The 14,528-nt window shown below is 51.9% G+C and overlaps 2 protein-coding genes across 2 annotated transcripts; one reads left to right on the top strand and one right to left on the bottom strand.

Moving 5' to 3' along the window:
* Positions 1-878: 878 nt before the first annotated feature.
* LOC120649346 (protein MODIFYING WALL LIGNIN-1-like) lies at positions 879-2,612 on the bottom strand. The gene is made up of 3 exons (XM_039926123.1): positions 1,965-2,612; positions 1,678-1,883; positions 879-1,570 (listed from the first exon to the last, which is right to left on the bottom strand). The coding sequence occupies exons 1-3, from the start codon at positions 2,076-2,078 to the stop codon at positions 1,252-1,254; spliced, it is 639 nt and encodes a 212-aa protein (XP_039782057.1). The 5' UTR covers positions 2,079-2,612; the 3' UTR covers positions 879-1,251.
* Positions 2,613-8,107: 5,495 nt separating this feature from the next.
* On the top strand, positions 8,108-10,978 carry LOC120649336 (syntaxin-22-like). Its single transcript, XM_039926114.1, has 7 exons — positions 8,108-8,555; positions 8,774-8,867; positions 9,053-9,189; positions 9,603-9,677; positions 10,147-10,304; positions 10,386-10,486; positions 10,562-10,978. Exons 1-7 carry the CDS (start codon positions 8,377-8,379, stop codon positions 10,625-10,627), a joined length of 810 nt encoding a protein of 269 aa, XP_039782048.1. The 5' UTR covers positions 8,108-8,376; the 3' UTR covers positions 10,628-10,978.
* The last annotated feature ends 3,550 nt before the right edge of the window (positions 10,979-14,528 follow it).

The raw sequence follows: 14,528 nt of genomic DNA, 5'->3' as shown, positions 1-14,528 counted from the left end.
GAAATTTGAATTATAAAATTTTAAAAATGGGTAGAATTCAAAATTTCTTGAATTTTTGGGTTAGCTAAACCTTTGATAAAAATAAAATAAAAATATGATAATTCATAATTTTTTATTTAGTTTAATAAGGTATTTTTTTATTGGCCCAAGTTTTTATGAAAGTTTTTGAATTCCTTCGCAATGCTCAAATTTGAATCAAATTTGATTCCTCAAATTTTAATTTATGAATTTTCTATAGAACTTGGGCCAATAAAAAGTACCTAACTAAACTAAATAAAAAATTATGAATTTTCATATTTTTAATGCATTTTTATCATAGGTTTAGCTGACCTAAAAATTCAAGGAATTTTGAATTCTACCTATTTTTAAAATTTTATAATTCAAATTCCTTTATGTCTATTGTAGCACATCTAGCTAAAATAGATTCCTTGTCTTTTGATCTACCTCCCAAAAAAATATCATGATTTTTAGACAATATTAACTATACTTTCTTTATTATTTAATTGAGAGAGGTGTGAAATTTCAGAAATTCGGAAATTTTACTGTAGCAAAGCCGCATTTGGCTGAGCCAGGGTTGTTTTTCAAACGGTTTCGTTAGTTGGAGGTGTAGGATGTCCGGTTTCGTAGTTTAAGGGCCAAGATCGTGATAATTCAGGGTTGAAAAACAGACTTTTCCCTTTTCACAAATATCACTGTCCTGGCGAACATTTTCAAAAGCTGTTGAGCTCGACTAAATAATGTTCTTCTGAATGTACATTATTATAACCGGTTTGTCTACACAGAGTACAGCGTCCAGATTCAGCCATAATAGAGGCACCGAGCTGATTAGCTGAACATGCCCACTAGCATCAAGTTGTTGTGCACAGAAACATGAAACAAACACTCAACAACAAAGAACAAAAATGAAATTTCTGTACGATTTATCTTTGCATTTTGCAAGGACTTGTTGCTACCATCATTTACATGCTGCACACTGTCGTGTCAGTAATCGGGTCAGTAATGGGGACAGTAATTATGCACCTCTGTCCCAGCTGGCGGCTGCTAAATATCCAACCAACCGGCGGCAGCGTATATGCATGCGCTCCCGCGGCCCCACCGCGGCCGCCTCCCACTTTTCCGATGCCCCCCCGGCCAGCGAGCCCACTTGCGCCCCCCACGCAGCGCGGCCGTTTGCGCCGCCAACATTGCCGCTCACTAGCCGCCGCCTCCGGCTGGTCCGCCCCCGTCCAGCCAGCCAGCCTGCCTCACTGGTCATTGCTTGGATCGCCCGCCCGGTTGTTCGGCGTCTGCTGCTGCGGCTTCCAGATGCGTCCTGCTCGCGCATGCGTCCGGTGCCGCGGCGGGAGATGCGGGCGCTGGCGCCATGGCCGCCGCGGCCGCGGTCGGTTCGGTGGTGAAGGCGAGGCCGATGGTGGTGAGCGCCGTGAGGACGACCAGGGCCGCGGCGGCGCCGAACACGCCGTTCCTGGCCACGTAGCAGTCGCCGTCCATCCACCCGCGCCCGTACCGCTGCCCGTGGTTCATGCTCGCCGCGGTCGCCAGCAGGGTCACGGCCACCGCGAAGCTCAGCCTGCGTCCGAGCAACAGCGCCGGGCCGACGCGATTCAGCTCAATCCTGTCGCAGGAATTACGTATATGCACGCGCCGTCGCCACGGTCGTATATTAACTGCACGTACCACGAGAAGGCCAGGAGGGCAACGAACGCGAGGCGGCCCCTGGCGGCGGCGCTCTTCTTGGGCGCGGCGGCGTACGCGGTGGTCACGGCGGCGCTGGTGCCCACGAGCTGCGCCACGAGGAGGAACGCGATGGCGGCCACGCCCAGCTCGAAGGCGGAGCTCCTGGGCAGCGAGCAGAGGCTGCCGTCCAGCTTCACGTCCTTGGCCTGCGCGCACCGACAGACGAGCGCGGGCGTCAGATCCGGGGCGTCCCGCCGGACCGCCGGGCGAGGTGGACGGGGGCGTACCTTGACTTTGCGGAATTCGGCGGCGACGGAGCAGGCGAAGGCGGTGGCGCTGAGGAGCGCGACGATGCCGCAGATGGCGGCGCGGCAGGACACGCCCCTGGTCCCCTTCTCCATCGCGCCGCGCGCTCACCCCGAGCTGGATCGCTCCGTCCTCGCGCACCTAATCCGACCGGCAATTCCGCTCTCGGCTGCCTGCCTCGCTGTCCTTGGAAGCACGAGCGCGGACAGCCGTTCGCGTCATCTGCGTCTGCCTCTACATATAAACTGCCCAATTTCCACGAGCAGGTCACCGCGAGACGGCGGCGGGTACTAGGAGCGGCGCGTTGAATCAACCAGGGTTGGTGGGACTCGTCGCGGGAGGTATTGGAAAAGGAAAGAGGGAGAGAGAGAGAGACAGACAGGGGAGGAAAGACCCGGACGCTGCTAAACAATCACATGGGCGAGTCCATTTGGAGAATTGTTTAGGTATTTCGTGGGGGCGTAATGGAAGGGCAGGAGGAGGAGGAAGGAGGAAGACGAAGAGGGAATTGGTAAAAGGAGGGGCTCCGAATTCGGATCCCCGCTTGCTGATCGAGTGGACGGACGAGTGGACCGGTTGGCGGGCTAGCTTGGTCAGCCAAGGCAGGCCCCGTTTGGGGAAGGTGAGAGCTAGGAAAGCCTGCAAGGAAAGAATCATCATGCAGGCAGCTGCGACGGGTCGACATCCAACCATCATCGACAAGGTGACCAACAGATTGCCGGCATGGAAGGGCTCGTTCTTGAATAAATCTGCTCGCCTCAAACTCGTCAACACGGTGCTCTCATCCATTCCAGTGTATTTCCTAACCATTTTTGAACCGAAAAAATGGGCTATCAAGAAGTTGGACAAGATCAGAAGGACTTTCTTGTGGAAAGGAACTGCGGAAGCCAATGGTGCACAATGCTTAGTTGCCTGGGACAAGATCAAACGGCCGAAGCTTGCTGGAGGGTTGGGTGTGCTTGACCTGGAAAAATTCAGCAGTGCCCTGCGTTTGCGATGGCTATGGTTCAAGTGGACCGACCCAGATCGGCCATGGGAGGGGTATGACATTCCTTGTAATGAGACTGATAAGCACCTTTTCAGATGCTCAACAGTGGTTACTCTGGGAAATGGTCGCACAGCCTCATTCTGGGATTCAACGTGGTCTGATGGGGTTGCTCCTCGGGATCTAGCTCCACATCTTTACAAGCTGGCTTGGCGCAAGAGTTTAACTGTCAGAGAGGAGGTGGAAAATCAAACCTGGACTCGGGGTTTATGGAGGATGTCAACTGCAGAGGAGATGGCTGAATTTGTTCTTCTGTGGGAAAGAGTGCAGGAGGTCACCTTCTCTGATCAAGCCGACACAATCACTTGGAAATGGTCTACAAATGGGTTGTACTCTTCCAAGTCGGCGTATGGGATCCAATTCGTCGGGTCTTACTGCACCTTCAATTCTAAGGCTATCTGGAAGGCAAAGGCTGAGGGCAAGCATTGTTTCTTTGGATGGCTTTTACTTCAGCAAAAAATTCAGACCGCAGACATCTTGTTGGTCAAAGGAATTCCGTGTAACCCGGTGTGTTGTCTCTACGATCAAGCACCTGAAACAGCTGCTCATCTTTGCTTGCATTGCTCGTTTGCTTAGGAGGTTTGGTTCTTGGTTCACACTTGGACGGGGGGCTCTTCTCTATGCCACCGTCGGGAGTGCAGGTTCAGGATTGGTGGAACGATGCTATGCGACTAGCTACAGCACATACCAAGCCCACACTTGCGGCCATTCTTCTCTACACGGTGTGGAATTTCTGGAATGAGAGGAATAGGAGGATCTTCCAAGGGCTCAAGCAAACTCCGATACGGATCTTTGGCCTCATAAAGCAGGAGATGGCCTTCAGGCAACAGGCGTGCGAGGAGCGAGGGACTCCCTAGTGTTGTAATGTTGTTGTTGTCAATGAGTTTGAGTCTATTTAAGTTTTATGTAATCACAGCTATTATAAGAACTCGCTTGCTTCTTCTTCTTAAATGATCTGGCAGTGCTCCTGCCTTTAGATTAAAAAAAAAATCATCATGCATCAGCGTGGCCTCTTTTTTTTTTTTGAAAATAAACAGCGTGGCCTCGTGGGCGTCCCTAATCCAAACCCTAATCACCCGCCCCGCGCCGGCCACTGCTAGCTGCGGCGATGCTGCAATTGTTTATGTGCCACGAGCGATTGCCCGACGCAGTTGTTTAGCGTCGCCTCGAGCCACTCGTGTCGTGCCATTTGACATGGTCGAGTCACCCAGAAAGAAAACCATCCGGGCAATCAACCAGTAGAAAAAAAATGATCAGTACACCATAACTACCGAGATGGCAATTTCGGCAATTGTTCGTCAACACGCTGCCTGCGATTGCAATTTGCAATGCAACAGCTAGTACCAATCTACTAGTATCCTAGCGCTACGGCACGCCTGCACTTGTGTGGGCGTCGCTTGCCACTCCTGTCATGTCATCGTCGAGCCGCCCAGAAGCGCCGGGGGACACATGAGCGAGTGGCGAAAGCCGGAGGGAAGCTTGAGAAAGACCGGGAGGACGGGGGCGAGCGCGGGTAGGGATTGCGGGGAATCGGCGGTCTCCCTCCCTTTTGCGCCTTTCAACCCTCTCTTTGCCGCTGTCTTTGCATCCGCGAGGAGGCAGCGCGACGGGGACGGGACGACGGGTGGCGCCGGGGCTGCCTTTTCTTCCCGGCCATTTTCGGCGGTTGGGCTCGGTCTGGGCCAGACTTGGGGCCTCTCTCTCTCGGTCCCCGTCCCTCCCACTCCCATCCGGCCATCCCCCGCGCCGCCAGCCTCCTCGTTGGACTTCGCCGCCTGCGAAAGTGCGCGCGTGGCCCAGCGGCAAGTTGGGAACGGAGGGAACCTGGCCGGTTTGGGGGGCCCCGGCCGCACGGCGACGGCGGCGAAGGGAACTCGCGCAAGGCCTTCCTTCCGTGGCGATGACCTCCGCCGCCGTGCCGTCGACTTGACCGATCCTTAGTGGCGGGCGGCGGGGCACCAGGGGGCGCACGCGGCGCGGGATGATTGCGCGCACTCGCACCACGAGCGGACGATGCCGTTTGACTATCTCCATCGACGGTGACTGATCGGTCGTGTTGGTGGCCTGGGGCAAGCTCGTCCAACGGCCAGGGCCTGGTCCGCGGTAATCGTTGACCGTCTGATCGCGCGGGCTGCCTTGTCAGCGAAACGGCAGTTCGACGTGGACTGCTTTCTTATCCTCATCGCCAGACAACACTCCGTAGCCCACCAACGAAACCGTTGTCCGCCCATGGTTGTGTGTCGTCGCTGCGTCACCGAGCATGGACCCAGCAACCCGGTTGAACATTCGGCGTTGCAGTAGGTGCGGGTTGCCGTCTACTCGCGATGTTAGGACTAATGGGCAGTTTAGTTCACTGGGTGAAAATTTTTTGATGTCAAATCGATTGTTTGACCAGATGTCGGGAGAGTTTTTCGGATACTAATTAAAAAACTAATTTCAGAACTTATTTGGAAACCGCGAGACGAATCTTTTGAGGCCTTTGACCGCATCATTAGAATATGTGGGTTACTGTAGTACTTATGGCTAATCATGCAATAATTAGGCTTAAAAGATTCGTCTCGTCGTGTACATTCAAATTGTGTAATTAATTTTATTATTTAATTATATTTAGTGCTTCATACATGTGTGTTAAAAGAGAGGTGAAAATTTTTGGGAACTAAACGGCCCCGGCGCTTAGCATGATTCTGGCAAAGAAAAAAAAAAGGGTGCCCTGTAGGCCTGTGCCAAAAGTTTGAGCGTTTCGGGTTTACTTGGAGAAGCAAAGCACCTCTAAACAATTGTGTATCCGATAAGGCTAGTGACGCCTTTCCCGAGCCTACAGGACAGGAATCATGTTCCTTTTGTGCAAGGGACGTACCAACAGCAATGATATGGCGCGCCTTTGGTTGCGGCGTTTGACACAACGTGAACGGCATAGGGTGTGTTTAGATGTGTAAAAAGAGTGTAAAAAGTGGATGCGAAAAGTCACATCAGTCACTGTAGCGTACTGTAGCATGTTTCGTTTGTTTGTGGCAAATATTGTCCTATCATGACCTAACTAGGCTCAAAAGATTCGTCTCGCAACGTACATCAAAACTATGTAATTAGTTTTTTTATTTAACTACATTTAGTACTCCATGCATGAGTCATTTGCTATATTTAATGTTTTGATGTGATGGAGATGTGATGGAAAGTTTGGAGTTTGGGGAGAGTTTTTTGGAACTAAACACAGCCATAGTTTTGATGTACGTTGCGAGATGAATTTTTTGAGTCTATTTAGATTATAGTAGGGTAATATTTATCACCATGGAGACTCTCTAATACTCTCGACAGGTATGGACCCGATAAAAGTTTGTATTCTATGCATACTATGGTCATATATTGTTTCCTCAATACATTCGTTATGGACACATAATTTTTATTTTTACAGAAAACATGGGCACATGTACAGACCCAGCTGTCTTACCCTGAGTTTGTTGCGGCATTTGATTGATTGACCCAGAAGATATTGTGTGTGAGGCATACAGACCTTCGGCTATAGCCACACGTGCACCGCTTAGGATATCTTTGGTTTGCACACAGGACCAGGGTCTATGGATGACTACTGCAGCTTTGGTGTACGACGTTGCAGTTGAGGCCCACTGCCCGGATAGAGTCATGAGGCAGTTTGGTCAACGCCAGTCTTTTCCTGTGCGTTCAGCGTTGGATCGTGTTCATCGCCACGATCATAGGTAACAAAAACGTATAAGTCCTCATGTACTAATAACGTGACACTAATTTCTATTTAACGAGCAATTTGTCAAGGGCTGGATATCCTTTCTCCACCATGTGGGTCACTAGGTTACAACCGTGGGTGGCTGCGTGGGATAATGCAGACGAGCAGTTGGCTGAGGACACCGGTCCACACACTGAGGCTTCGTTTAGGGCGTATCTGACCTGGTACAAATCTAAGACTCGTTGCCGCTTGACGAATGTTGACATGCATCCACAGCCGCATGTTGCGACTTCGCAGGATGGCTTTGCACGACACAGGAATGAGGCACTAGCTGGGGCGGTGAGTAAATATTGACGGCATTTTCGATCTTTTAAGATTTGTGGACTAAGTTTTTTTTGTTGCAGTTCGAAATGTGTAGGTTGCTTGAATTAGATTGCTCACTGAATGTAATGAGGATTCATGGCGGGTCTACGATGAGCATGCCGGCGCAACTTGAGGCCTGGACCACTCAATGTGATAGAGCCCGAGGCATTATTCAGGCCTTTGGTACGCGGACGGAGTACGAGGATTCCTACGATCGTCGCAAGCGTCCACGTCGGTTCCTTGTGGTGCCGCAGTGCAGCAGCCTCCCCCATACCACCCACAGTACGAAGGTATGGTGTGATATTTACCTATCTGTATGTTTGTAGGCAATATTTAAGTACGACTCCACACAGGGTACGGGTACCCCGGTTCTCAGCCCTATGGAGGGTCAGGTGACTGTGCTGATTAGTTCGAATTATGAGTTCAGAATGCTGCAAGTACGGGAACCGCCATTGTTTACAAACCAAAGGCACATTTTTTGTATTGCCTTTTATACGAATAGTATTACGACAAATCGAGAATTTGTTTCTGAATTTTTGGTGAAGCAAATGAGGGTCGGCGGTATCTGAGAGGCGGCCGCCCCGCTGCCGGGCGGCCGGGGCCTGTCGCCCCGCTGTCGGGCGACCGGTCCTCTAGCGATTTTTCTGTAAAAATTTTTGCAAAATTTTGGCAGAAAAGCCCCTGCCGCCCGGCAGCGGGGCGGCCGGGTATATTCCTGTAAATTTTGAAAACAAAAATATATTTTTGTAAAAAACGAAAATAAAAAAAATAAAAATAACCCGCCTCTTTTCTAAAGAAGGAACCACGGTAGGCCTGGCCCAACCTGTATATGCATTCCACTACAATATAACCCACAACGGCAGATTGTTTCGGCCCAATCATCGGCCCATCCCCACCGTCGTCGTCACCTTTTCGCCTTTTTCTCTGCGGCACGACGCGGCGCCGCCCCGTGCGAGTGCGACGCAGCGACGACGGCCGACGGGTGCAGACGAGCCAAGCACACACCCTACTCCTCCCAGCGTGGAGGGCGCGGACCGAGCCGAGAGCCCCGGCCGGCCGCGGCGTTCGTTCCTTTCGTGCCGCTTCGTGGTGGCGCGGCGCCCACCACCCACCACCTCACCCCACCACCTGTAGCAATAGCACGACCCCCTCCAGCGCGGCCGGTGCCGACGACAGCGACAGCCTATCCCCACAACCCTAAGTGCGCTCTGCTCCTCCACCACCTCCGCCGCCGGCTGCGGTCTGTTCCGGCGCGGCGGACGGCTGTAGGAGCAAGCCGGAGGGGTCGGCGATGAGCTTCGCGGATCTGGAGGCGGGGGCGCTCAGGGCGCCCGTGGGGAGGAAGGCGAGAGGGGGCCCCAACGACGCGCGCGGGCTCGTCTTCCAGATCACCACCGCCGTGGCCTCCTACCGCCGCCTCCTCAACTCGCTCGGCACGCCCAAGGACACCCCGACCCTTCGTGATCAACTGTCTGTCCTCGAACTCCTCTTACGCGTACTTATTCAGGAATCAGCATAAACCTATGGGTTATTTGCTAGCTTACCATGCTTAGTTCTAGTTTGGAGCAATTAACCTGCTCTCCGATCTATAGGATTGAGCTCATGACGTAAACAGCATGTCTCCTTGTTCACTCACTGATGTCCCTTTCTTAGTCGCTTTGTGATCGAATGCTTTGATTCCCTCGCAGGCACAAGACCAGTCAGAACATTCTTCAATTGGCAAAGGATGCGAAAGATAAGCTCCAAAAGGCTGCTGAAGCAGACAAGAGCATTGATACTAGTGTCAGTAGTGATCTCTCGCTTATCTAAGCTACTTTAGTTTCGTCATTGCTATTGGTTTCATGTGTAGTGATGTTGAAGCAATCAATTGTAGGAAACATGATTTTCTCTTTGATTGCTTCCAGTTGTACATGTATAGTACAATCTTAGCTGCCATGGTACTCAGGGAGTTTTGGTGTTGCTTACAGGCAGACAAGAGGGTAGCTGATATGAAGCTTGCTAAAGATTTTGGTGCCACAATGGAGGAGTTCAGGAAGCTTCAAAATCTTGCAATTCAGAGGGAGATGGCATATAAGCCAGTTGTTCCGCAGAATGCTCAGTCAAAGTAATTTCCATTTATAATTAAGCCAATCCGTACTGAAGTTTACCTTATGTGTTTCACTTCCTCTCCTGTGACAGAAATGCTTCAGTTTGTCTATAAACTACATTAGAAACACAAGTTACTTATTCATAAGATATGAATTTGAGCTGAAATGGACTGCTGCTATTTGCTACCTAATATAAACTACTTCAAACATTGGATAACTAGATGCCGTTATGTAAGTGAACCATGCTGACTAAGCCAGGCTGCACAGGATACTATACTCTATTCATCATCCTTGATTTGAGTTTTTAGAACGTTTATCGTTCACTTAGTGTTCTCTAAACTTGATGATTTTAGTCATGCTGTTATGATTGGTTATTGTGTTATTGTAATGTGCTAATCTTCTGGATGTTATTGTGGTCATTGTGATGCAGCTATACGACAGATGACAGAAGCGCTGAATCTGGTAATATGCCTGAGCAGCGTGCACTACTTGTTGAATCAAAAAGGTCAGTATTGAGCTATTATCTGGTACTCAGCCTGGTGGAAGCTCAGCTCAAACTTCTGTAATGCATTGGGCTAATGTCGGTTTGACCGCACATGTTAGGGAGATCAGCTGACTATTGTTGACTTGAAAAACAGGAGGGGGGAGGGGGGGGGGGGGAGGGTCAACTAAAACTTATGTCCAATGCATAGCATATTTGACCCTATAATATCATCACAGTTACTGTCAATTCATAAGTTTTAGTTGACCCCTAAAAAAAGACCATATAGGAATATAAAGAGTCTCATGGGAATATAGAGAGACTCATAGGAATATATAGAGCCTTAACAGATACATGTGGGTTCTCATGTGAATTTAAAAATATGATGTCTGTGTGAGAGAGAAATTTTATACTAACAGCCAAATAATGTTGATTGGAGTGTGTAGAATCCTATTTCCCGACTTTTCTGATGAATTTCCTTGTTATGCTGAAGGCAAGAGGTGTTGCAATTGGATAATGAGATTGTTTTCAATGAAGCTCTCATCGAGGAAAGAGAACAAGCCATTCAAGAGATCCAACAACAGATCGGTGAAGTACATGAAGTGTTCAAGGATCTTGCTACACTCGTACATGCCCAAGGAGTTATAATTGGCAAGTTTTTTTTACATTGTATGGTACTTATGCTGCCCTATTTTTTGGCCTCGTAAGTAATGTGTACATGTTCTGTTCCAGAGGAAATCGACATGAACATTGAAAATTCTGCCGAGGCAACCAAAGAGGCAAAGAGAGAAGTCGCGAAAGCAGACAAAACTCAGAAATCAAATTCCTCCCTGGTACGTTCAGACTAATGCAAATTACTGAAGCTTAATTGTTACTGTTCTCGACCTTACAAACCCTTACGTTGGCAGCTTTGCTTGCTTATGGTCATCTTTGGGGTCGTGCTGCTTGTTGTGATAATAGTTCTGGCATCTTGAGACAGGCAATCTTTCATCTTACCAAGCTATTCTGTGGAGTTCAGTATTGAAGGCTGCATCTCTGAAAATGTTCTTGTCTAACCAGCATCATGTTTTGTGCAAAAAAATATAGCCAGTGGATTTTAGAAATCTCTTTTACGTTTCATGTTTTGTGAGTGCACGTTTCTTTGTCATGCGTGAGTCCTTTTTTAATGGCTTGCCTTGAGTGAACAGTGATGCTCTTTTGTTTCCTCGGGTTTCGGAAGTTCGCTTGGGTGTGATTCTGCAACTCTGTAAGTATCGGCGTCGAATAAAGAGAGATGATACCGTGATACTAATTTTGTTTCTTGGATAAAAAAAGGTGACTGGAAATTAGCACTGTCACTGATTGTTTGACATGGTAAGGAACATTGTGAAAACGGTCGATCACCTCTCGGTCCCGATTTCTTTGGCAGAGGAACATTGTATGACTGGGCTTGTTTGGTTGGAGTCCTGAGTCAGGCAACTGCTAGCAGGCAGCAATCTAGACCCCAGGCTAAGAAAATCGACGGCCTGAGGATACAGCAAATCCAAGGCTAAAACCAAGCAAGTCTGCCGGCCATAGACTATCGGGCATTTGCTTGGTTTAGGCGGTCTCTGTTAACTTTGTTCTGGGCCTCTTGTAATTAGGCCCAAGACCATTTGCACATTTGTTTGGGCTGGTCCAATTGCACATTTGGTTGGGCTTACTTTTCATGTGTGTAGCTGTAGGAGACTCGTACAATTTGGTCAAAAGCTTAGTTTCACCAGAACTGTACAGCAGTTGATTACGACTTGGATACGGAGTACGGACAGTGCGCAATCATTCGTGCCCAAATGCCCAAGTAGTGCCCAACAGACATCTCCTCCACGTTGCGGCAGCAAAAAGAGATTAATTAAGAAGATATTAAGCGCTGGTTGCTGGAGAAGATGAGCAGATCATGATTGCCCTACGCACTGTACCGGTCACGTGTCAAGCCCAAAAAAGCATCGTATTTTGCCGTGCGCATTGGTCTTTCGGTTGCCCCGTTCCAGTCCCAGCTTCCGGCGGGCGACGGCTCGTCACCGTCGCCCTAAACGCCGTCGCTGCTTGCACGGACAGACCGCGATGGCGAGTCTGCGCCTGCGATTGCGCGTGGCCCGCCGTGCCTGTGTCTCTGGTCTCTCTCGCCCTGATCAGCCTCGGCCCTCGGGTTCGCTTGCGCACGCTGCGGTAACTGTCGCGGCGCCGGCACCGGCACGACGCTGCCAGGCGAGGCCTGTCCCTTCCACCGATGCCGATACCGAGATCCATCACACCCCCCGACTGGAACGGCGTCGCCGATCCACCACCCCACCCCACGCGCACCCTGTCTGCCGGTTCGGCGGTTCCTTCAGCCGCAGGCGGTGTTAGCTTTTCCGGCTCGGCAAAGCTCGACCTACCCGATCGCCGCAAGATCGATGGAGCCAAGGCTCCCCGTCCCGCGGAGAGGAGGAAGACGATAAGACATCCGCATGTGTGCTCGCCACGTACCCCGTGGCCGCTAGCCACCGGCCAGATCGGCAGCTTGGACCGCACACACTAGCGGCGGCCGGCGGCATCCGTACGTGCGCGGCGCCCCCGCCCGCGCACTCGTGCCCGCGGCCGCAGCGCTTTACTCGCGTGCGTGCGTGCGGCGTGCCCTCGCGTCCAAGGCAGCAGCGGTTTCATGCATGTGCGATGTGCCGGTGCGTCGACCACATTGCTCGTTTCGCTTTTTGGGAGATCTATCTACTACTATCTGCCTGCGGGACATACGAGGTAGGTCGCCGCTCTTTTTTACGTCCATGCAGGAGGCAGTGTAGCACATGCACCTATCGTTACGATCTGGACTACTGCTTCGATCGATCGCGTAACAGGAGGGGAACGGACCCCGACGCCACTTCCGGCCCTGCTAATGCGCGCGCGCCAGCAGCGAAGATAGCAAACGATTTCCGACAAGGTATGTCTTCCCATTTTTAGTTAACTCATGTATACTTACGTAAGCATCATTTCCTTTTTCGGCATTACGTGCACAACCCACCAAACGAGCATGCCCCTGCGTGAATTTCCTTTGCACGCCCCGCGTGGCTTCACTACGAGTTTGTGATTGATCCACCGCACGTATCCAAAATGGTATACATAATATATATTCATAAATTTATAAATAAAAGTTATGCACAAATGTTATAACAAAAAAGGTATTTATACAACAAAATTATGTATGTAAATTAATAATGCTCAACATATTTATATAGCAAATCCATAACTTTTATAGAAACAAATGTATAATTAACTTTTCTTAGAAAAAGGTATAACAAATAAAATCAGAGGAAAAGTTGTGCAAATGCAACACTGAACAAAAGTTGTTAATATAACTTATGCAAAAAGATGAGAAACTTATGCAATTCTTAGAGAAAGGTATAACAAATAAGATCGGAGAAACAGTTGTGCAAATGCAACACTGAAAAATTGTTAATACAACTTATGCAAAAGATAAAAAACTTAAGCAAAAAAAGTTTAGAATTTTTTTTAGAGTAAAATGCACTGGGGGTCCTTAAACTAGTTGACTTATTCTGTTTAGATCCATGAACTTTGAAAGTGCATTTTTAGGTCCACAATCTATTCAAGTGTGTCACTTGAGGTCCAAAACACCTCTTACCGCGTTGACCGCCTACGTGGACCGCCACGTAGATCCAACGTGGACGGTATATTTGCAAATCACCCCTCCCAAGCCGAGCCCTCCTCAATTCTCCCCCATCCTTTCTCCTCTGCTCCCGTACTGCCGGGCTGCTGCAGCCCCGCTACTCGGCTCCCTCCCCGCGCCTTGGCCATGGGCGCTCCTGCTCCCTCCCCGCGCCAGCCATGGGCGCGCCCCTCCTCCCTCCCTCCTCCGGCCTTAGCTCCGCGCCGCCGCGGCCTCTCCCCTCCTCCCTCGCCGCGCCGCCCCGGTCCTCCTCCTCCTCCCTCGCCGCGGAGGCCCGTGGCGGAGGCCCGTGGCGCGGAGGCGCCCCGCCGCCGGCCGGATCCGCGCGCGGCGCGGCGTTGCCCCGCCCCTGGCAGCGCGGACCGAGCTCGGGCCGTCTCTCTGGCCGCCGGCCATGGCGACGGCGGCCCCTTCTCCCTCCCTCCCTCTCCTTCCCGCTCGAGCTCCGCGGATCCCCGGCCCTCCCCTGCACACGCGGCGCGGAGCACCGTGCGGCCGCCGCAGCCCTGTTGCTCGGCTCCTGCCTGGCCGCCGCGTGTGCCTTGCCGGCTCCTGCCTGAGCGCGAACCACCTCCGGCGGATCCCCGCGCGGCGCTCGCGCCGGAGAGCAGCACGCGGGATCGGCGGCGCGCGGGAGGCCGGTGTAGGCTCGCGGGCTTGTGGGGGCGCGCGTCCAGGCAGCGGCAGCACAGAGCAGCGGCTCTGGCTGCTCTTCCTCCCCTGCGCTCCCGCTCGCCCTACTGCAGGCTTCGGCATAGCCACGCTCGGCTCCGGCCGCCGCCGCCATGGCCCTGCGCGAGCTGCAGGGGGCGGCGACAGATGGAGCAGGGGATGGGGCGGAGCCGGCGCAGGGGAGGAGAGGAGGGAGGGGCCGCCGCAGCTCCATCTCCCCTTCTCCCGCCGCAGCTCCATCTCCCCTTCTCCCACCGGAGCAAGAGTGCGCTAGCCGCGGAGGGCCGTAGCCAGCGCGCGGCGTGGCCGGCGGGGCGAATCCGGGGAGGGAGGCGCAGAGGTTCTTCCTCGACCTCGTGCGCCGGTGGCCCGAGCGCACGCCGCCGTCGCTCTGCGAGCCCGCCGTGGCCCGAGCGCGTGCTACCTCAGCTCTGCGAGCTCGCGGCTCGCCGGCCGCGCCTCGCCTCGCCACGCCTCCACTGCGAGCGGCCGGCGCACGCGCGCGAGCTGAGGGGACAGAGGGGGAG

This window comes from Panicum virgatum, chromosome 1K (assembly GCF_016808335.1).
Source record: "Panicum virgatum strain AP13 chromosome 1K, P.virgatum_v5, whole genome shotgun sequence".
Taxonomy (NCBI): domain Eukaryota; kingdom Viridiplantae; phylum Streptophyta; class Magnoliopsida; order Poales; family Poaceae; genus Panicum; species Panicum virgatum.
Note: the sequence above shows the minus strand (reverse complement) of the source record. Positions and strands in the feature narration are given on the sequence as shown.